General features: G+C 41.1%; 1 protein-coding gene across 13 annotated transcripts in view; it reads left to right on the top strand.

The window, feature by feature from the left end:
- The window catches only part of DLGAP2 (DLG associated protein 2), a 402,575-nt gene that overhangs the window by 277,391 nt on the left and 103,421 nt on the right, over window positions 1-21,763 (top strand). For 11 of the 13 annotated variants that reach the window (XM_082215473.1, XM_082215468.1, XM_082215474.1 and 8 more), the window contains one exon: window positions 13,556-13,621. The exons of the other annotated variants lie outside the window; for them this stretch is intronic. In XM_082215473.1, coding sequence (XP_082071599.1) covers window positions 13,556-13,621 — 66 coding nt within the window. The remainder of the gene's footprint in view (window positions 1-13,555; window positions 13,622-21,763) is intronic. 13 annotated transcript variants of the gene reach the window in all.

The raw sequence follows: 21,763 nt of genomic DNA on the forward strand, positions 1-21,763 counted from the left end.
AATAAATTGTCTGATTTCCATTTAAACTCATCCAAGTTGGTGGCCATCACTGCCTCCTCTGGGAGCAAATTCCATAGTTGGCTTATGCACTGTGTAAATATGTGCTTTCTTTTCTCTCCTGAGTCTCCCAGTGTTCATCTTCATTGAATGTCACTGAGTTCTAGTATTATGAGAGATTGAGAAAAACCTTTCTCTGCCCACTTTCTCTACAATTTCATACACCTCTATCCTGTTTGCTGTTACTCACCTTTTATCAAACATCCCAAGCATTGTAACCTTTCTGCATAGAGGAGCCTCTCTAGCCAATTGATCGTTGTTGTTTTTTCCCCTTTCCTGAACCTTTTCCAGCTCTATAATATCCTTGTTGAGGTGAGCCAACCAGAAGTGAACACAGTACTCCACGTAGGGTCACTCCATAGATTTGTATAATGACATTGTATTGCTAGTTTTATCTTCAACCAGTTTCCTAATTATCCTTAACATGAAATTCACCTTATAAAAAACACAGTGCCAACATATTCATTAAGTTATCCACCAATGGCATGTCGTCAAAGGACTAGGGAGACTAGGCTATTCCCCTAAATATTCCCTTGGTGCCTCCTTCCCCAACCATGGAAGATTCTGCCTGGCTTAGGGAGGGAGGCGTAATGCTCACACGTGTGGCGTCAGGACGTCAAACACGCATCCCCTTACAATTGCCCTCTCAAACTGGCACCTCTGGGTCTAACTGTTCCTCTATGAAAAAATTCACCATACAACACTGTTATCCACTATGATCCCAAAGTCTTGTTCCTAACCAGTCACTGCCAGTTCATACATACAGTTCGTATATATGTGCCTTGATATACATCCATTTACATTTGTGTACATTGAGTCACATTTGCCATTTTACATCCTATTCACTCAGTTTGGAGAGATCCTTTCAGAGCTTTCCGCAATCCCTTTTTGTTTTAACTGCCCTTTACAACTTGGTTTAATCTGCAAACTTGGACAGGTAAAGGTAAAGGGACCCCTGACCATTAGGTCCAGTCGTGGCCGACTCTGGGGTTGTGGTGCTCATCTCGCTTTATTGGCCAAGGGAGCCGGCGTACAGCTTCCGGGTCATGTGGCCAGCATGACTAAGCCGCTTCTGGCGAACCAGAGCAGCACACGGAAACGGCGTTTACCTTCCCGCTGGAGCAGTACCTATTCATCTACTTGCACTTCGTAATGCTAGGTTGGCAGGAGCTGGGACCGAGCAACAGGAGCTCACCCCGTCGCGGGGATTCGAACCGCCGACCTTCAGATCGGCAAGTCCTAGGCTCTGTGGTTTAACCCACAGTGCCACCCGCATCCCTGCAAACTTGGATACTTAACTCTGTATCAGTTATGAACAAGTTAAGAAGCACTGGTCTTAGTACCAATCCTTTCTATATCCCTCCATTGAGAGAACTGTCCATTTATTTCTACTCTTTGCTTCCTCTTTCTTAACTACTTAAGGACCTCTACTTCATGACTGCTAAGCTTATTCAGGAATCTTTGGCAAGGTACTTCGTCAAAAGCTTTTTGAAAGTCTAACTACACATTGCGAACAGGATCACCTCTATCTATGTACTTTGCTTGTGCTGCTAAGCCAGCTGTGAAGTTTGGTATGTTCATCAGGTATATAATGCAGCTTGCATGATTCTGGATAAGCCAGTTACAGAATGACAGATTTTGAAGGACATAAACTCATAGATCATCTAATCCAAGCAGCTCTTTTTTAGGCCCTGTGACTAATTATCCACACATTTTGCTGAAGACTAAGCAAAAGGCTCCCATAATTTGAGAACGATGTGTGTTAGGAATCTCTCTTTTCCATGGTTTCAGTTTCAGAGCCTAGCAATGTTATCTATCTACCAGATCAAAATCTATCATTCAAAATGTATGTATAGCCACACAAGTTGAGGAATGAAGAAATAAACTGAATATGCTGGAAGACCTGAATTGGTTTTTGCGCTGACTGAATGTTTTTGCAGCGCACTGTTGATCTGATGTACGCAATATGCCAGAAATATGTTACAGCATTTAGGCTGGATCTAGACACATCAAAGAAGCATTTCAGTTAAACGTGTTGCAAACTTTGTATGAGAAATCGGGTATGCAGAAACAGAAACTCCACAGCACCATCTGGTGTCACAGTGTTAGAATGCATAAACAACACATATAAAGCGTTTTTTCTTTGCCAATGTAGCTGAGTCCTTAGGTGCCCGTAATAGAATTGGTTGCACAATCAATTCCTTCTTCATGCCAGCCTCCACCACACAGTTCTACTTAATTGGATAGACTTTTTCATATGTTTAAAAATATTTTAACTACAAGTGTGTTTGTGTGTTGCACACAAGTTGAAATGACAGAGGGTTCCTACATCGGTACCAGTTGAGGAGGAGGAAGTCTGAAGTCTTTCCTTAATTATAGCTTTATGCATTTCAAAACATAAAGTAAGCCTGCAATTCAAAGCAAGCTTTAAAAGGGAACAAGTCAGAAAAGATTGTTTGGCCAAAGAAAACAATCACTTGGATGATGATGTTTTTCTGGGTCCCCACTATCCCCATGAGATATTAAAATGAAATCCCAATTAAAGACCCTTCCCCTTTAACACATTCCCCTGCAGATTCATTTCTCCCCCCCCCCTTCACTACTTATTTACATTTCTTGATTTTTTTCTTAGCAACAGTTTAGTATCAGCTGTACCACAGCTGAGAGCTTGTAAACATGGTGGGAAGAAGCAGCTTCATTAGTGGCAGAATATTTATCTTCTTGTTGCTTTTCCAGCCTGTGAATAATATCTGAGTATGTTGTGCCAAGTTGAATGGTTCTAATTCACTACAACATAAATCGCTGAAGGCAAATATATTGTTAGCGAAGCCGTTGATGTGCTAATCACGTTCCTGTGTCTCTAAGTTACATAAAAAAGCATGCATTTATGCAGTTAGGAACCTTGAGAAATATTAACAGATGACTCTGCAAAATCTACAAGGTATATTTCCCCCCCCCTCCACCGTCATTTGATAGCCCATGGAAACAAACCAACTCATTTTATATTCTTATATATATGAAGATCAGGATTTCATGGTTATGACTGTCAGTGTTGATTTTTAGGTACTGAAATATCATCAAATGCATTTAAAAAAACAGCTTTAAAACTGAAATGATATTCAAATAGAGGTCACTTGGTTCTCTACAATGAGATCTCATTATAAAATTATCCAAAATGCTCAGAATTCCATTAAGTTTATATAGGAACTACAGCTTCTGATAGTTTAAGAACAATATAGTATAGGTGTAGGTGTTTCACATTCCGGTGGTATTGATTCATTTAATATGTTTTGTCACACATTGTGAAAAAAATATACAGGTAAAAAGCACACATCTATTTAGGTGCCTAAAATAACTCTATTGACATACATACATAATTTTATTTGTATGCTGCCTTTCCATAGTTAAAACCATGTTGAAGGCAGCTTACAACATGTAAAAAACTTGTTGTTGTTGTTTAGTCGTGTCCGACTCTTCGTGACCCCATGAACCAGAGCACGCCAGGCACTCCCGTCTTCCACTGCCTCCCACAGTTTGGTCAAGCTCAGCTTCGAGAACACTATCCAACCATCTCGTCCTCTGCCATCCCCTTCTCCTTGTGCCCTCCATCTTTCCCAACATCAGGGTCTTTTCCAGGGAGTCTTCTCTTCTCATGAGGTGGCCAAAGTATTGGAGGCTCAGCTTCACAATCTGTCCTTTCAGTGAACGCTCAGAGCTGGTTTCCTTAATAACAAACATAAAAAAGTAATCATAAATAAATAAAACATCAAAAAGTACACAAATTGGGGGGGGGGGAATCCACATAAATCATATTAGGATCTAAAATGAAGACACAAAAAATAATATCAGTAACAGCAGCCCCCCCCCCCAATCTTCTCTGAGCAATTCCATAGCACTTCTTGGTAAATATACAGTTCACAAAACTGGATTTCTGTTAAACCACAGCAGTCTATAAGCTATTGTAGTGCATAAGAAAAACTATGCAACAAGCTGAATTCCACTTCGAAAGTTTGACAAATATTTAGGGAAACCACTGTTGTTGGAAGTGCTGCCAGCCAAGCCTGCTACCAATGAGCTGGGTTAAAAGCAAGTGTTGCGGGTGACTGGTGTTCCTAAAAGGTGCTCTTGTGTCTCCTCATTGCAACGCCAGACTGTGCCGTTGTTAGCCTATGACACAACATTTCCCACTAGGCAGGAAATATGTTCCTGCTGTATGAGAATGAGAAATGCTTGAAGTAATGACTTCTCGGTGTCAGGGAAGGGAGGATTGTTGCTCCGCATCTTCCCCAAATAATACATCAGTATATGCAAAAGCTAGGACAAGCTGTTCTTCCTTCGTAGCTAGGATCTTAGACAATATTACAGTGCGCTTGCTCTTTTGCATGCTGCAAGAAGGATTGTGTGAAGTGGTTAGTGAAGGACCTTTGACTCTTTCCATGTTTCTCTTTCACCAGGTTTCTCGTACGCACAGCAACCTAGTTCATATGGGCAGGGAAAGAGGGGGTTGCAGTGGTTTTTAGGAAGTCATTAGCTCGCACTAGGCGTCCTATTGGGAAGACCCAGTTTCCATGTTCTGGAATAATAATAATAATAATAATAATAATAATAATAATAATAATAATAAAAAATTTATTTATATCCCGCCCTCCCCAGCCAAAGTCGGGCTCAGGGCGGCTAACAACAATCAAACAATCAAACAATCAAATAATCTAACATTCTAAAACATTTCATTATAACAATTAATTAAAATCAAATTAATGGCAACCGTTAAGCAAAGTTCTGTGCAGGTTGCCAGAGGAGGGAGTCAGGCTGGGCTCTGACCAAAGGCCTGGTGGAACAACTCTGTCTTGCAGGCCTTGCGGAAAGATGTCAGGTCCCGCTGGGAAGCTGGGAAGTAGGGGCAGTACAGGATTTCTTTTGGTGTACCGACCTCCCCGCTGCACCAAGGATTCCCTGTCTGAGCTGCTCCAGGTTGTGGTGGATGTTCTCCTGGACACACCTAGTTTGGTCGTCCTAGGGGATTTTAACATCCATGCCAACACAACCTTACAAGGGGCCGCTCAGGACTCCGTGAAAGGCATGGCCTCCATGGGGCTGTCCCTGATTATGTTTGGCCTAACTCATAGTCGCGGACATGCCTTAGATCTGGTATTGGGGAAATTCTATTTCCTGTATCGGGAAATTTTTAATGTCTAATGTTTTACCATTTGTTATGTGCTGTAAGCTGCCCAGAGTGGCATTATTATTATATGACTCCATGAGAATCAAATTATTATTGTGCCATTGGTATATATTTAAATGCAACAGGAGTATAGTAAAAAAAACTAAAGAACAACTGGAGTGTACTAAATGCAACATTGTGCCAGTAAATGAGTGTATGTAGTAGTTGCCAGCACATACATACATACATGCATTCTCAGTTTTGGGTTTCTAGTTACTCTTGAATTCAGGCATCAAGTGTTTCTAGTACATGATCTTTTTTCCCTGCCCGTGGCAAGATAAGAGAGATGTTCAATTAATGAGTCATTTCTGCTCTATCAGGACAATGGCAGTGATTAGCTGTAATGTCTGACTTTCAGTTCCGCTAGGAGCACAGCTGTACATCCAAGGCTCCACTCAACTCCCACTCTCGACTGCAAATAGGATTTCCTCAGCAATAAAACCGCCATATATGCATCCGGATTTCTGAATAAATTGCTGGTGGACTTTGTCAGAGACACAGCCCTGCCCAGTCAAAAGTGTATCCAGTTGAGTTTAAGGGGAAGTTCTAGGGTTGCATATTAGCAACACACGCAAAGTAGACTAAAATTAGACAGCAGCTAGTGACCACTATTTTGATTGTGTGGTTTTTTTAATACTCTAACCAACCCTAGATCCATTATTTTCCGATCTCTTTTTTTTAAATGATATTTATTAGAAGTTTAAAGATTACAGAAAAAAGAAAAAAGGAAAACAATAAAAAGTTTAACAGAGCATACATTACAATACATAAAAAGAAAAACATAAAAAACAATACAGCAAAAAGAAGCAAAAACACTAAAACACACATCCAGTATTCCATATCTTTACCTTTCATTTACTTGTTTCATCGACCTCCTCACACCTCCCTTTTTTGTATTCTAGTTCAATTAACTATTTCAGTAAATTCTTTCCATCTTTCTCAATTTTTGTTCTATAATTTATCTTAACGATCTAACCTTAATTTTTTTCATTTTGGCCCACATTATTTTCTGATCTCAAGGGCTCTGCCAGGTTAAAACAAGTTCACATCTACTGAAATCTTTTACATGCCAAGCTATGAAATCATTTTCAGAATGAAGTTGAGCATTTTCAAAAGAAATGCAAGCTGAAATAAACTGAATTCCCTGCAGATGTGCACAGGACAACACAATAGTAAAGAGGAAAACCAACTGTGGTCAAAAAAAAAACCAGCAGCATGGTTTCTGTTTGAATAGTGTAAAAAGATTTAAAGTGAAATATAATATTAATTTTTCAGTTCAAAATAAATCTGGTGCTATGTAAGGTAGACAGCCTTTCTACCTGTACGTAGCAAGAAGACCACATGCCACCGGGATAATAAAACCAATGTTTGCTTCTGCTAAGCAAATTTAAATAAGAGTCCCTCCTGAATACGAACCTCAGATCTCCACTGCCTTTTTTATTCTTTGTCTTTTTGCATTTGTCTCTGTGTTTACATTTTTTTTTTATCAGCTAAAGTGCTTGTCTCAGGTGCACATAGCGTCCAGATGGCAACATGCTGGCTTTTATCAATGCCAACAGTGGGAATAAGGGCTTTTCATTCAATTCTGGGAGAAACCAAGCAGAGCTATTTCAAAAGTCTGAAAACGGTGCAGTGCTTGGATTCAGGAGAAGCGGGTAATGCAAGGATTAGAGTATCCTGATGCAACAGGTAATCTTATATAGCATATCCTCCAACATTTCTCTGATGAAAATAGGGACGTCCCATTCCGTAATGATAATTTTACTATTTATGCCCCACGCATCTTACTGAGTTGCCCCAGCCACTCTGGGCAGCTTCCAACATAATAAAACATTAAACATTAAAAAACTTCCCTATACAGGATTGCCTTCAGACAGCTTTGGGGGTCGGATAACTCCATACCTTCCAACATTTCCCCAGTGAAAATAGGGACATCCTAAGGATAAGTGTGACATTCCAGGATCAAATCAGAAACTGGGATGGCTTCTCTAAATGGAAAATTGGGACACTTGGAGGGTCTGGTATAGAGTTCACATAGCAACACATTCGTTCAATACTTAGACCCTTTAGCATAGCAAACAATGACTAATTGTTCAACGTTAGCCAAATGCAGAGTAGATCCATTGAAATCAGTGGACTTAAGTATGACTGATATTGCCCCAAAGGATTAAATTGGCTTCAGTGCAGCGCTGGCGCGCTTTAAACTCTGCCGTAAAAGCAAATTCTCAATCATTTCAGAAAACATTCTCCAGAATGTTAAACAGCTGCTTTCAGGGATGCTATAGATCGTGTGTCATGCGGCTCAATAAGCTAGGTTTGAAGCTCTGAGTGTATGACTGCAATATGAGTAATCTAGTATGTGCCATGGCGTTCTCTATTTCTAATCACAGGGTTGGAGTCAATCTTCTACTTACATGCTCCATAAGTTTAGAAGCGGTTTTCATATCTGGATGGCACACTCACAAGAACTTGCTTACGCAAATATTTTCGCATGCAGCTGCTGCACTTTACAGATGGCCATATTGACTTCTAGCCACACTGTCATACACAGACCAAGTTGTGTGAAGGCTGGATTTAGCATGTTAACTTTTCACGTGCCCCCAAACTGCAGTTTGTCAGTTGGAGCAGACATCTGAGCCATGCTAGTTTCGGCATGTTACTGGCATTCACACATATTTTTGTGCATGGCACTGTGGGGCTCAGTGCCAGTAAGAGCTCACAAAAAAATAAAATAAAAATGGGTGTTTCAGGCAGGAAGGGTAATATGATGAGGCTTTCTGTCTCCCTTGAATAGTGTCCTTTTTCTTCTTAATATTGGCCAAGTGCTACATTATGCCAGCAATGGAGCAAACCAATTGGGCGCCTGGGGCAGCGTGCGTGCCCTGTGCCCTGGGTGAGACCAACTGCCCGTGGGGCGGGGCCAGCCACTCATGGGGCGGGGCAAGCCAGGGCAGGAGGCAGAGCCTCCAAGGAGTCTGCCTGCCTCCTCCCACTCAGCCGCTCTACAGCTGAGGGGGAGGCAGCGGGCAGGCTGTTTGGGGCAGTGCAGAGCCTGCAGACACCCAAGCCACCGCGTCACTCCCAGGAGAGACATGTGGCTCGGGCGTGCTGCAGGCCCCACGGTGAGTGCCGCCTGGCATTTTGTCACCCCCCTCAGAGGTGACACTTGGGGCGGACTGCCCACACTGCACCCCCTTCCTCCGCCCCTGCATTATGCCCATTCCTTCAAGCCTGATGAAGATAATGAAGAGACTCCCCCCCCCCACATACACCCCTAGAATTCTTCAGTTTGCAACTTTCCTGGTGACAGGGATCTTTATTTTCAGTTGAATCACCCTGAAAAGTGCCCTTTCTTTGAACATTCTGGACTGGGTTTTGTCTGAAATTCCACGGCAGCACCAATAGGATGCACTATCATGTAATGTTGGTTTGTCATAATGTGAAACAACTACATCAGAAGGCAAGTTCATAGGAAGTTAAGGCTGAGCTGTTATCTTTCCAGGAACAGCAGGCACAAACTACAGCAATGTTTATAAATGCACCACGTTGCTGCGTTTTCTTGAGTACCTCTCTTTCCTGGCCTTGCTGGAAGAGGGGCTATTTCAATCTAAATATAATGTTTTAGCTAACGTTACAAAACTCCTTTGCTTGTACACACAGTGCATTAAGAGGAGTGTGTTTTGCCTCGAGAGTGGCACCACTGCATCCTCTCAGTTGAGCATCTTCACCTAGACCACACAAGTGGAATAAGGATTTCTAGCTGCCAACACCAAGAAAATCCTGGCAGTTGTAAGCTCAGCATTGTTCAGATTTCAGAAGAGATGGTGCCATAAAGAACAGATAAATCACACTTGTTTTTCTTTCAAGTCATTTTACTTTTCTCAGAAGACTCAAAGGGAAAAAACCCAATTGTTTAATTTAGGACTGGCTTATCTGTTTTGTCGGTCTCTTGCAGTGGTGACAAAAAATTGTACTAACTTTTGCAGGGGTTTAATAATTCATCATACAATATATGTTTTTCTTGGAGAGAGAAAAATCTCCAGAATCCCATTGGTTTACTGTGGATAAGCAATGAAAATAATTGGTGTAATGAGCAGGTGTGAATCAAAGCATGAAGTCCTGGAGGGCAAAGTTCTATAAAAAGCGCAGTATTGAAAAGTTCAGTATCACAAAATCATTTTATCTAAATCTTCACATTTAACCAAAGTGAACAAACATCCATAGATTTCATTTCAGCCTGGTCTCTATCTCTCTCTCTCTTTAACCTGGCAACAGCTCCTGGTGGCATGAATGAGAGCCTGAGGCACGTTTTTGGAATTTGACTTGTACTAATTGAGTGATCATTAAGTGAGAAGAGAATGTGATTTGGTATCTGCACAAGAAAGCTAAGCAATGTTTTTAACGATAAAATAAAAATGCTTTTAAATGATCTCATTTTGTCATGGGGTTTTACATTTTTAAAAAAAGAAGAAGAAGAAGCTAAAATCAATTGGAATTCATTAGTTGGAAAGAATTTATTTCCAGTATGGTTAGTGCTTATTATGTGAAGCCAGATCTTCATACATCTGCCTATCTACTCTAACCCTTTATGCAGGGTTCAGATGTTCCAGATGTTACTGTGCTTCATTGCCCATGCCAGCAGGGGCTGATGCGAGTTGGAGTCCAGCAACATCTGGAGGTCCAAAGGTTTCTCCAGCTGTGCTTTTGCAAGTCACAGCTTGTAAGCTGATAGAACCACATTAAAAAAAGGAAATGAAATTTCTGTGAGAAATGAAAGGCAGCAAACAGCTCAGAAAATTACATGTGGGGCCTGCCAGAAGAAGACATAATTCATGCTGTGTAAGGGCAAAAGGAATCTATTCAAGGCTTGGCCAGACTGGCAGTGGGCTTTCATGGGATTCTGTATGTTCTGTTCTATTTCACCTTACAGTGGTACCTCGGGTTACATACGCTTCAGGTTACATACTCCGCTAACCCAGAAATAGTGCTTCAGGTTAAGAACTTTGCTTCAGGATGAGAACAGAAATCGGGCTCCGGCGGCGCGGCAGCAGCAGGAGGCCCCATTAGCTAAAGTGGTGCTTCAGGTTAAGAACAGTTTCAGGTTAAGAATGGACCTCCGGAACGAATTAAGTACTTAACCTGAGGTACCACTGTATTTCTTTTTACGTTGTTTTAAACTGTTTGTAACACTGTGCTTCCATTGTTGTAATTTGCCCTTCGAGTTAATATTGATACTACTGCTCTAGTGGTAGTAGTAACGATGATGTTCCACGCACAGAACCCCATCAGCACAGGATCTCCTATTAATTGCTGTGGTTGGAATAACTCAGTGGCATGGCCAATGGTGATATACATGAAGAACTTTCTCCAGCATGAGAGAGAATGGTGATGGTTCTGTGAGCATGGAAATTCCTTGCTCAAGAATCCTTCAGATTGCAGCACCATTGTGCTTTGAAATGCACCACTAAAGAGCCATTTCACCACATGTTCCTATTTGTTTTGAAATTCATGTGGAACAGAATACCCCTGTTAGGTTGGCCGCTATTTTAAGTTTATAGAAGGTGGCTTAACACCTTTCCATGGTAATGGACATTTTTGGCTCCCTTCTTACCTCTTTTTTTCGTTTTGTTTTTTTGAATAAAGCTACATTTTTTGTTAAATTCCTTGATACATTTTCTAGTTGGCTCCAGCAAAAGTTTCTCCTATTGTTCGCCTTTTTTATTGTGAAGCCAGATTTGAGGCTCCACTTCTGAGTTTTAACTTGTAGACAGATCACATGAGCCATCTCCATGGTAACTCTGCCTGATTTATGTTTGTATTTAATTAGAGTTGTCCATTACCTCTCCAAATAGAATTTAATTTGAATACATGGGCCTGTCACATTTTAAAAGATTCATTATACCTAATCTGCAAGTTGATTGACGAGATTTGCAGGAGATTGCATATTATATGCACAGCGTATTTAACAGTTTCAAATAGAAAAGGTAAATGTTCCTTTTCTCCAAAAGATTTGTGAATTTGGCTAGTCCCCGCCTCCGCCCCCCCTTCCGCAAAGGTCTGTGCAATCTTTCCCATTGTTATAATTTTAAATCATATTAGCTGACCTTCAGGGTATGTCACAGCCAGAAGCAAAACTGTATGAATTAGCATTTGCAACCGTGTCATTTAAAACTGGTTAACTTCAGCTAGAAAGCAGAAGTTACCATTTACAGACATGCTGGGGCATATTGTTTATTGATATAAAATATGGGCACCTTGCACAGACCTTTGTGGAGGTTATTTATATTTAGCTAAGGGGTTTGTATCTTCCCTTTAGACAGGCTCTCAGGACTAAATTTCGTGAGAAGTTAAAATGGCAATACAACCATTAAAAATAAATAAATAAAAAGAAAATTGGGGGTGGGGGGAGAGAGACCACTCTAATACAATTCAGGATTATCTATGCTGACTTGTAGCAGCTTTCCATAGGTTTAGCCCTACCTGAAAATTTTGAGAATTGCATTTAAGGGATATGCATTTGGCATGTCTGGCACTCTGGTCCAGACATGGTATCCTGAAAGCGGCAGACTGGTAAGAGAGTATTTATGCTTCCTTGTGGAATAGAGGGATTTTTCCTAGGAGCTAAGGCAGCATTTAAAAGGTTTCACACAATGGAATCTTAGGTAAAGTGATCCCTGACCATTAGGTCCAGTCGTGACCGACTCAGGGGTTGCAGCGCTCATCTCGCTTTATTGCCCGAGGGAGCCGGCGTACAGCTTCCAGGTCATGTGGCCAGCATGACGAAGCCGCTTCTGGCAAACCAGAGCAGGGCAAGGAAATGCCATTTACCTTCTGCCGGAGCAGTACCTATTTATCTACTTGCACTTTGACGAGCTTTCGAACTGCTAGGTTGGCAGGAGCAGGGACCGAGCAACGGGAGCTCACCCCGTCATGGGGATTCAAACCTCCGACCTTCTGTTCAGCAAGTCCTAGGCTCTGTGGTTTAATCTATAGCACCACCTGTGTCCCTAATGGAATCTTAGGCCTCTCCTAGATGACCTGCATATTAAGCACTCATCCTGGTTTGTTTACAGGGAGGTTCTGTGGTGCTGACTCAAACAATTATTAATCTCATACTTTTCCAGTGCATTTTACCCATCAATTTCCTTACTGCATTTTTTAAAAAAAAATACCGTATGTATATGTGAGTGTTTGTTGTGTAAGAACACCATATCCAGTTTAATTGTGTGCCTGGAATTTGTCAGGCTGCAGTTGAATCTCATTGCGAAAAGTCAGCTGTATGGAAGCTGCTTCTGTGTGCTTATTTACACCTCCATACAGAGAAATAAAGCTCTCCTTGTAGTCCAATCTTTATTTGATCAGTGGTCATGCTGGCTGTTCGAGGTAGGAGTAGGCAATACTCCTGTGGACATTTTCAGATCATAAAGAGTCGTAAGCATGCTTTACGAATTGAGAAGTGGTCTGCAGGTCACTTCCTGGGAAGGGTTATGCCTTGGACTAATTGAGGGCATTGAGGTAGCAGCAGCCTATGAAAGCCACTGCTTATACGCTCCCCCTTTTTATGTTTGCATTTCTCCTCCTACTTCCAGAGTTTTTTGGAATTCTGAACATAGTATTATGATGGGTGTTCCTTAGTTCAACATTAAAAAAAAATCACTACTAATAGACAATTGTATGTCAACATGGGGAGGGGGGAATTGTATACTATTGGCACAAAAATGGAAGCAAGAAGAATCACTGACAAAAGAAAAATAGCAAATGAAATTAATGGACTATGCAGAATTAGATAAATTAACAGGAAGGATTCGAAACCTGCGGGACCAGAGATTCTTAGAAGACTGGAGTAAATATTTGAACTATTTGAAAAGCAATTGTAATAAGGAGATTATGCTAGTAGGACTGCAAGGGGTTCTGTAAGGAGGATTATATGAAATATCGCAAAGAATATTATGAAGAGAATTGTTAGTTAATGATAATTAAAAGTAATAGAGAAATTAAGAAATGCAGAATAAGCGATAAAGAAAATCTTCAGAGGTTGTTGACGGAAGTCTAAAACATTGCATAAGATAAGAAGTTATGTTAAATGACTATTGGAAATGATATGTTAATTTTTTTTAAAAAAAAGTGTGTGTGTGTATAAATATACTATATATATATATATATTGTACTGCACTGTGCTCCTTTAAGGGACATTGAGTTTTGTGAAAGTTAAATGAATAGTAAATATCTGTGCTCCTGATAACATCTATGTGGTTTACTTTGTTTCTGTCTTTCTAGAGGAAGACGGTGGTGACCTCCTCAAGACGGGGATCAGTTTTCCAGGAACGCCAGAGGAAGAACTAGGTACAGATCTCAATTCTTTTCTGAACAAAACTCAATGTAAACCAAAGCTAGGTGTCACCCACTCCTGAAACCGCTTAAAACAAAGTGTGTGTTTGCATGTACCTTTTTTTTATTGTAATCCGGAATCAGCTTGTGCAAGGAGTTAATTACAAACTTAGCAGTTAGCTTTTGCAGTCTCCACACTTTACAGAAGTTATTCAGCTGACTCCCTATCCAGATGTCCGCTCTGTACTGAACAGAGAAAAGCTGAACCATAAATATCAGGCCAAAATAAGAGAGTTATTCTGCCTAGGTAGATTGAATTAATGTGGCCTATACTACAAGACTGTTCAGTACTGAATCATTTGTGGGATACTAACTAAATAGTGACGTTTCCTAACTACATTTACTAAGAACACATTTAGAATGTTTGGAGTACTTATTCAGCTCAGAATTCAGGGCCTCTTAATGAATTTCCGATATGGGCTTAAGGAAAATGGTCAAAACTCCATGTGTATACCATCACTTGTGATATACTTCTTGAATGTCCACTGTATCAAATGTTCACAACATGCTAGCAGTCAGAGGTTACTAATGTGATTTATCACCGACAGTTTTGTGCAGGCATAGTATAGTATCCAGTTTTCCCTCCACGGAAATTTCAGGGGTATAAAGTAGGCCTTTGCCAAACTTGGTTCAGTCACTGGAGCACAGTGGACCTTAGTAGACATAGCACTCTTTTTTATTATTTAAAAAGAACCATTAAATGTATGTAATATTCACAGAAGTATAACAAAGACATACACTGTTTGTCAGTCATATGCATGTACATGTCGCTACATAATATTTCTGTCAGTTGGTTATTGTCACTTAAAATGTGATGAAGGGGAGCACCATAGAATTTCTACAGATTTTAAGTACACAGCATTTTTCACTCAAGTCGCTATTCCTTTCATTAAGTATGTTCAAATAGCTTATAAGTCAGTTGCATATTTGCAGATGGGATGAATAAAAAAAAACAATCATTTTGTCTTTTTTCATTTAGTTCATGATTTGGGGCATTTCATGCAAGATGAATATCCCACATGGGCACAAGGAAAGTCGTCTAGATTAGTGACCATGATATAATTAAATTGTGATTAAATTGTGATTCAGGGGTGACCAAAAGAATGCCCTCCTTTCATCCCTTACCACCATAGTTTAATATGGTCAGGAACGATTAGAGTTTTAGCCTGACAACATTGGCGGGGAAAGGGTTTACCAAATTGGCTACCTCTGTCTTTGTTATTAATTATTTTCTTGCACATTGTGTTTAGAAAAAAATCAGTAAGGGCACAATCAGGGCAGAGTTAAACATTTTTAGTCAGTTAGTGTAGTAATGGTGACTATGATAAACTCTCTGGCAGTGATTACCTCTGCTGACTGTGTGTTCACAACTGAACAGGGGCTGTGGCTGCAGTTGACTGACTTTGACTCCGGTTGATGTTAGCTAAGCTGCTCTGCTTCTTAGAGTTTCTAGTTCAGGCATAGCCAAACTTGGCTCTCCAGATGTTTTGGGACTACAACTCCCATCATCCCTGACCACTGGTTCTGTTAGCTAGGGATGGTGGGAGTTGTAGTCCCAAAACATCTGGAGGGCCGAGTTTGCCTACGCTTGTTCTAGTTCTTATTGACTGCAGCGGGAAGGGAAAAGTTGGCAGAAGGGCCTAGGAAAGTAGGAGTAGAAAAGCCCTGGTTGGAGCAGGTATTGACCCAGAGGAATAAGAGGACAGAGTCAGAGGTCTAAGTGGCTCCAGGACTGCCTGTGCCATTAGGTATTATGCAGCAGATGCCCCAGACAGCAGATCCTGGGAGATGGGGACCACTCAAGAGAAAAAAGTGGCCTGCCTTCAGGTGCAGTGAAAGATGCTCTCCTTCTGCCAGGGTTGAAGCAAGATCCATCTACCAGTCTGTATGTGGAATTCTGAAGGGGCATGTTGCGTCTTCGGTCAGCCAAGTGGGAGGTTTAAAAAAATGTGGGAGAGAGACTGGGCAAAGATGAGAAGCCACATATTGATCTGAAAATCTTTGACTGCGTTCCTCTGGTTGGCATTAATGTGAGAGAGTTAAGCAGTAAGCACACACTCCACTTTAAAAAAAAAATGAAATCTTTGAAATGTAAAAGTGCTTAACCTTGGCTGAATAATTCCTACAGTAGTTTAAGTTTTGCTTGAAATAATGTCACTCTTTGAACACAATGCTCACAGAGTGCTCACTTATTTTAGCTTCCAGGAAATGCTCTCCCCCTTCAAGCAGAGGCTTGACAACCATATGTCAGGAGTGCTCTGATGGTGTTTCCTGCTTGGCAGGGGGTTGGACTCGATGGCCCTTGTGGTCTCTTCCAACTCTATGATTCTATGATTCCTTCTTACCTTTCAGAAAGGTACGCCATGTGCATTGGCAGCATTGGGCGAGCACAGAATACTCTTCCTTATCTATTTGGTCAGCCTGTGTACAAGAAGGGCAAAATACAATGATTTTCCCTTTGGTCCCCTATACTTTGACTTTTGGTGTTGTCCACAGAAAATAGAACGGGGTGGATTTTTATCTTTTTAACGTTTTCAACAAAGAAATAGACGTTATAAAATAAATAGTCTAATTTGCTTTTGCAGCAGAGATATCAATACAACATTATATGAATATATACTGTAAGAATTATTAATTTTGAAATGTGCCTCTCTTTTTTACAAATATGCAACTCTTCTATTTTTCTTGTTTTATATACCTGGTTTTCCCCCTTTAGTTATAACTAATGGTCAAAACAATAGTCTTCATACTGGAGATAACATAGGCTACAGTAGAGCATGTCTTTTGAAAATTGAGAGGACTTAACTATATGGCTTCATCTGCTCTTCTGAATTCAAGAGGGTTTTTGTAAACAAAGCTAACTATACTTCTTGTTCTAAAACAAACAAACGATAAGCAGATATGCATCTTATATGAGAAGAAAAACCAAGGGTGAGGAATAATCATTCAAAACACAAACTATAATCCAACCAGGCACTTTTAGTGTTTCTTGTTTTCAGTAGGAGAAATGTTATTCCCACTGAAATAAATAACATTTAAAAGAGTTTAACTTGGACTGCCCAAAATAGCATTCCTCTTTTTAAAGAGAGAAATCAAACTGGAACTTGGTTCAAAAACTATCCTTTGTCCCCTGAAATTGCTATGGGAAATTTTAATTTCAAGAGGTTTTGAATTTTTGTGAATAAAGTAAAAATGTATGTCTTTTCCTTTAGTGGCCTACTAAGTATTTGGTGACAATATCATGTCTCTGTAAGCTATGTTTCTGTTTTGTTCCTGTTGTCCCTTACTCTTTTCCAGTGTGAAAACTGTAAGAAATCGATGTGGGGATCCTCAGCATTTATCCACCCGTACTCTAAATATCATAGTTTGATATAACTATAATGGAGCAATCTTGCACACTATTTTTTTGTATACTTGAGCCCCACTGAAATCACCATGATTCATGGATTATATCGCATTGCACAGGATTCTGCACTTGATTTTCCCCTACACTTTCTCTAAAACATATTGTTAGAAAACATCGTGCAATTGTATGAAATTGCCATAATTATTATGGCAAATACTGTCATTTTATCTGCATGTTACAAATAGGCAAAAATATATTTAAAACAAATTATTTGCTGAATTTCTACTATTAAGTTGCATGGTGATTAAATCCACACATGAATGCATTGGTTTAAAGTATTTGTATATTTCCCTTCATAAATATTAACTCCAGAGATATGTTTTTTTACAGCAAATTAAAATTATACATATATTTGCCTTTCTCCTTTCTGTTCCTACATGCTCTGCATAACTGATTTGCATTTTTCTAAAAATTAGATGCTCCGTGTAGTTTTAGGGGAAATTACAGTTTGGAAATCGTGTTGAATAGATCAAAACTGCAGCATTCTAATGTTGATTTTTGAACATTTGTAGGATTATTTTGTAAACAATTCATTAAAGCCAAACACAAATGCTTATAGGTGCTTTGTTCCCAGCTGACAGCAAGGAGATTACTGAATGAAAACTTTTGAAGTTAGCATCCTAGAAAGATTATCAACACTTTCCACTGTGTGAATTAACATAGACCATACCTCTTCCATATGGTCACAGTTATCAAGTAACAAGCCCATTTTAAATAATGGGAGAAAGTGATAGAACACCATACAAATGTGTTACCGAACCAAGAACAGCAACTAGGGGAAAGAATTATAAAAGGAGATCAACTTTTTGTTGCCGAATTGATTCCTCCAAATAGCTTATTAGTTTAGACAGCAGAGACTGTATTGGATTTCTTTAAAGGCGCTTAGAAAAAGCTTTCACATTGACTTTATTCTCCAGAGTACGATTTCATACCTTTTCCCTATAGATATTGTTTATACATTGGGTAGCAATATGGAATGCACTTTGGGGAATTCATCTTGTCCCAGCATTTCTTACACAGGTATATGAATTTGCAACTACAGTGGTGCCTCGCAAGACAAAATTAATCCGTTCCGCGAGTCTCTTCGTCTTGCGTTTTTTTCGTCTTGCGAAGCACGGCTATTAGGGGCTTAGCGGCTTAGCGGCTATTAACGGCTTAGCGGCTTAGCAGCTTTAAGAAAAAGGAAACAAACTCGCAAGAACTCGCAAGATGTTTCGTCTTGCAAAGCAAGCCCATAGGGAAATTCGTCTTGTGGAATGACTCATTAAATGGAAAACTGTTTCGTCTTGCGCGTTTTTCGTCTTGCGAGGCATTCGTCTTGCAAGGTACCACTGTAAGGGAGCAAGTGGGGTATTTTCCCCACAATGAGCTACACACACACACACACCAGGGAAGAGCTGCTTTTCTGAGTAAAAGCAACCGTGTATTCAATTCATAGCTGCAGTTGTTACAAAGATCGGCTCAATTCTACACATAATAATAATAATAATAATAATAATAATAATAATAATAATTTATACCCCACCCTCCCCAGCCAAGGCCGGGCTCAGGGCGGCTAACAAGCAATAATAAAAACAAGCTGAATGAATACAACTTAAAAACAAGATTAAAATACAACATTAAACTATTGAAACATTAAAATATTAAAATGCAGCCACATCACAGGAGGAGGAAGGAAAAGGAAGAAGGAAAGAGGGGGAGGGAATCAAATTGGCTCCAAGCCAAAGGCCAGGCGGAACAACTCTGTCTTACAGGCCCTGCGGAAAGAAATTAGATCCTGCAGGGCCCTGGTCTCATGAGGCAGAGCGTTCCACCAGTGTTGAAAAGGCCCTGGCTCTGGTTGAAGCTAATCTAACTTCCTTAGGGCCCGGGACCACTAGGGTGTTGCTATTTATGGACCTTGAGGCTCTCCATGGGGCATACCAGGAGAGGCGGTCCCGTAGGTACGAGGGTCCTAGGCCATGAAGGGCTTTAAAGGTCAAAACCAGCACCTTAAATCTGACCCTGTACTCCACCGGAAGCCAGTGCAGTTGGAAAAGCACTGGGTGAATATGCTCCCATGGCAGAGACCCCGTGAGGAGCCTCGCTGCTGCATTCACTTGCGAAGATGTCCTCTCCTGACCAAAAGTTGGAGTCTATGGGGCATGGAGAACATCTGGTGGTGACTTTGGCTGTAATCCTAACCCCACATAACTAGGAGTGTGGATTCAATAGTACTTACTTCTGAAAGGACTTAGATATGGTTACACTGTCAGTCTTGCAGATGGCAAGCCAGGCTTCAGGACCTTGGACAGCTCACCTCACACAGCTTTCTATGAGGGCAGTCCTGAGCAGGCATCCTCAAACCCGGCCCACCAGATGTTTTGGGACTACAACTCCCATCATCCCTAGCTAACAGGACCAGTGGTCAGGGGGGAGTTGTAGTCCTAAAACATCTGGAGGGCTGAGTTTGGGAATGACTGTATTAGAGCATGTTGCTCAAGTGAAAATCCTATATGAGAATGGGGACAAGCACACTAAGCTCTCTCCCTCCACCCCATGTCATATCCTCATCAGCTTTCATGAGTTGGGGGCAAAGTCTGCATTGGGAAGCTTCATCTGCTTATGGAGGCTCTCAGCACAATTTATAGCCCCGTTTTTCCAGCAGAGATGATACTATGAAAGATGGGGATTGTGACTTGGGAGCTCATCCACACTCACCCTGCTCCTGCATAGGATTTGCACACAAGGGCCAAACTAGGTCTGAAGTCAGGAACACACCAGAAGTATAATACCCTCCTTTAGCAGGTTATCTCTTCCAGGCTTCTTCCCCTTCCTGAAGCACTCCGTTGTCTCTCAATCAACTTCAGTCTTGTGCACTGACAAGCAGGCACTGGGGAGCATCGGGCCCCTGTTGTGAAATAATAATAATAATATTCTTATTATATACCCCGCCCACTCTGGGTGGCTCCCAACAGAATACTAAAAACAGGATAAAACTTCAAACATTAAAAACTTCCCTAAACAAGGCTGCTTTCAGATTTCTTCTGAAAGTCAGGTAGTTGTTTATTTCCCTGACATCTGATGGGAGGGCGTTCCACAGGGCGGGCGCCACCACCGAGAAGGCCCTCTGCCTGGTTCCCTGCAACCTCACTTCTCGCAGTGAGGGAACCGCCAGAAGGCCCTTGGAGCTGGACCTCAGTGTCCAGACTGAACAATGGGGGTGGAGACGCTCCTTCAGGTATACTGGGCCGAGGCCATTTAGGGCTATAAAGGTCAGCCCCAACACTTTGAATTGTGCTTGGAAACGTACTGGGAGCCAATGTAGATCTTTAAGGACCGATGTAATATGGTCTCGGCAGCCGCTCCCAGTCACCAGGCTAGCTGCCGCATTCTGGATTAATTGTAGTTTCTGGGTCACCTTCAAAGGTAGCCTCAGTTTGTCTGGTAAACTAGATTCATGGGTTGCTGTTGCCAGGCAACTCTGATTCAAGGTTCTCCTGACTGGCAGGTTCCTGCCTGGGGTCAGCGTCTGGGTTCCTACCTGGGGTTCAGCACCTGTGGGACTTGTACCCTTCGTGTTCCTGATGCAGGGGTTCTTTCCACACACACTATCAGAATACTGACTGCTGATCAGAGTTGGGGTCATGATGGCAGCATGTCTCTCCTGAGTACAGAAACAAGCATTAAGCTTCTGAGGAAAATTTACAATATGCGGTGTACTGAGGGCAAACATTTGACAAACGGCAAAGGTTTTATTTCTGCCAGAGGTCAGAAAGAAAGAAAGAAAGAAAGAAAGAAAGAAAGAAAGAAAGAAAGAAAGAAAGTTGCTGCCACACTCGGCTCCACCCAAGGAGAGCAAGCACAGAGCCAAGCGTGGCAAAGCTTCAATGGCTGCAGCTCCTTCTCCTCTATCGCTTGCTCTGGAAGGGAAGGAGGTAGGAAGCAGCCACAGGCCAGTGGCAGCCGCCATTGGAGGAACCCCAGCCATTGGAACCGCTGCACTCAGCTCTGTCCCCGGCTCCTCTGATCTCCTGACATCAGGCACATGGCATCACAGGCCACCGGTCCCCCATTCTTCTTTGGAAGGTGGCTTCTCTGTATGAGTAGGACCAATCCTGGGTATCACCCAGACAGTTGGTTTCTAATTAGTAAATGCAGAACTGAATTATGTTGGCAGATTCTATCAATTTATATGAGGAATCTTAATTTTTACACATTGGAAATGTCCTTGGGTTGAAAGCCGCTGTTCAGTTTTTTTTTTTTTTATGTATTGTTGTGTTCAGTGCTTCAATGCTTAGGCCGTAAGCCAACAAGTCCATTTACATATCCACAAAAGGATTATGCAGTAGACCTTGTTTCCATCCCATTGTGGAGCAGTTTTGAAGAACTGTGTGTGGGCTGCTGTCATGGTAGAAATAAAGAAGATGAAGAAACTACTTTCATAGGAATCTAACCCACATATTATCTTGGATAATCTGTAAGCTGTTGCCTTTCCTTTGATTTTTACTGGGAGAGTCCCGTCAGTGTCAGCATCCATAATAGGTTTTCCGAATATACTGTAATGTGGATGTAAAATTATTTTGTGTAATGTAATTCTTCCTTTACAATAGCAAGGCAGTAATAGTATTATTTTAAAAACAAAATATCAGGTGAAAAGGCTCACCAATTTAACTAAAACAACAACTTGAGAGCATGAAGTTCATTCTCAA

The sequence above is a fragment of the Podarcis vaucheri genome, assembly GCF_965113315.1.
Source record: "Podarcis vaucheri genome assembly, chromosome: 3".
NCBI classification, from domain to species: Eukaryota; Metazoa; Chordata; class Lepidosauria; order Squamata; family Lacertidae; genus Podarcis; species Podarcis vaucheri.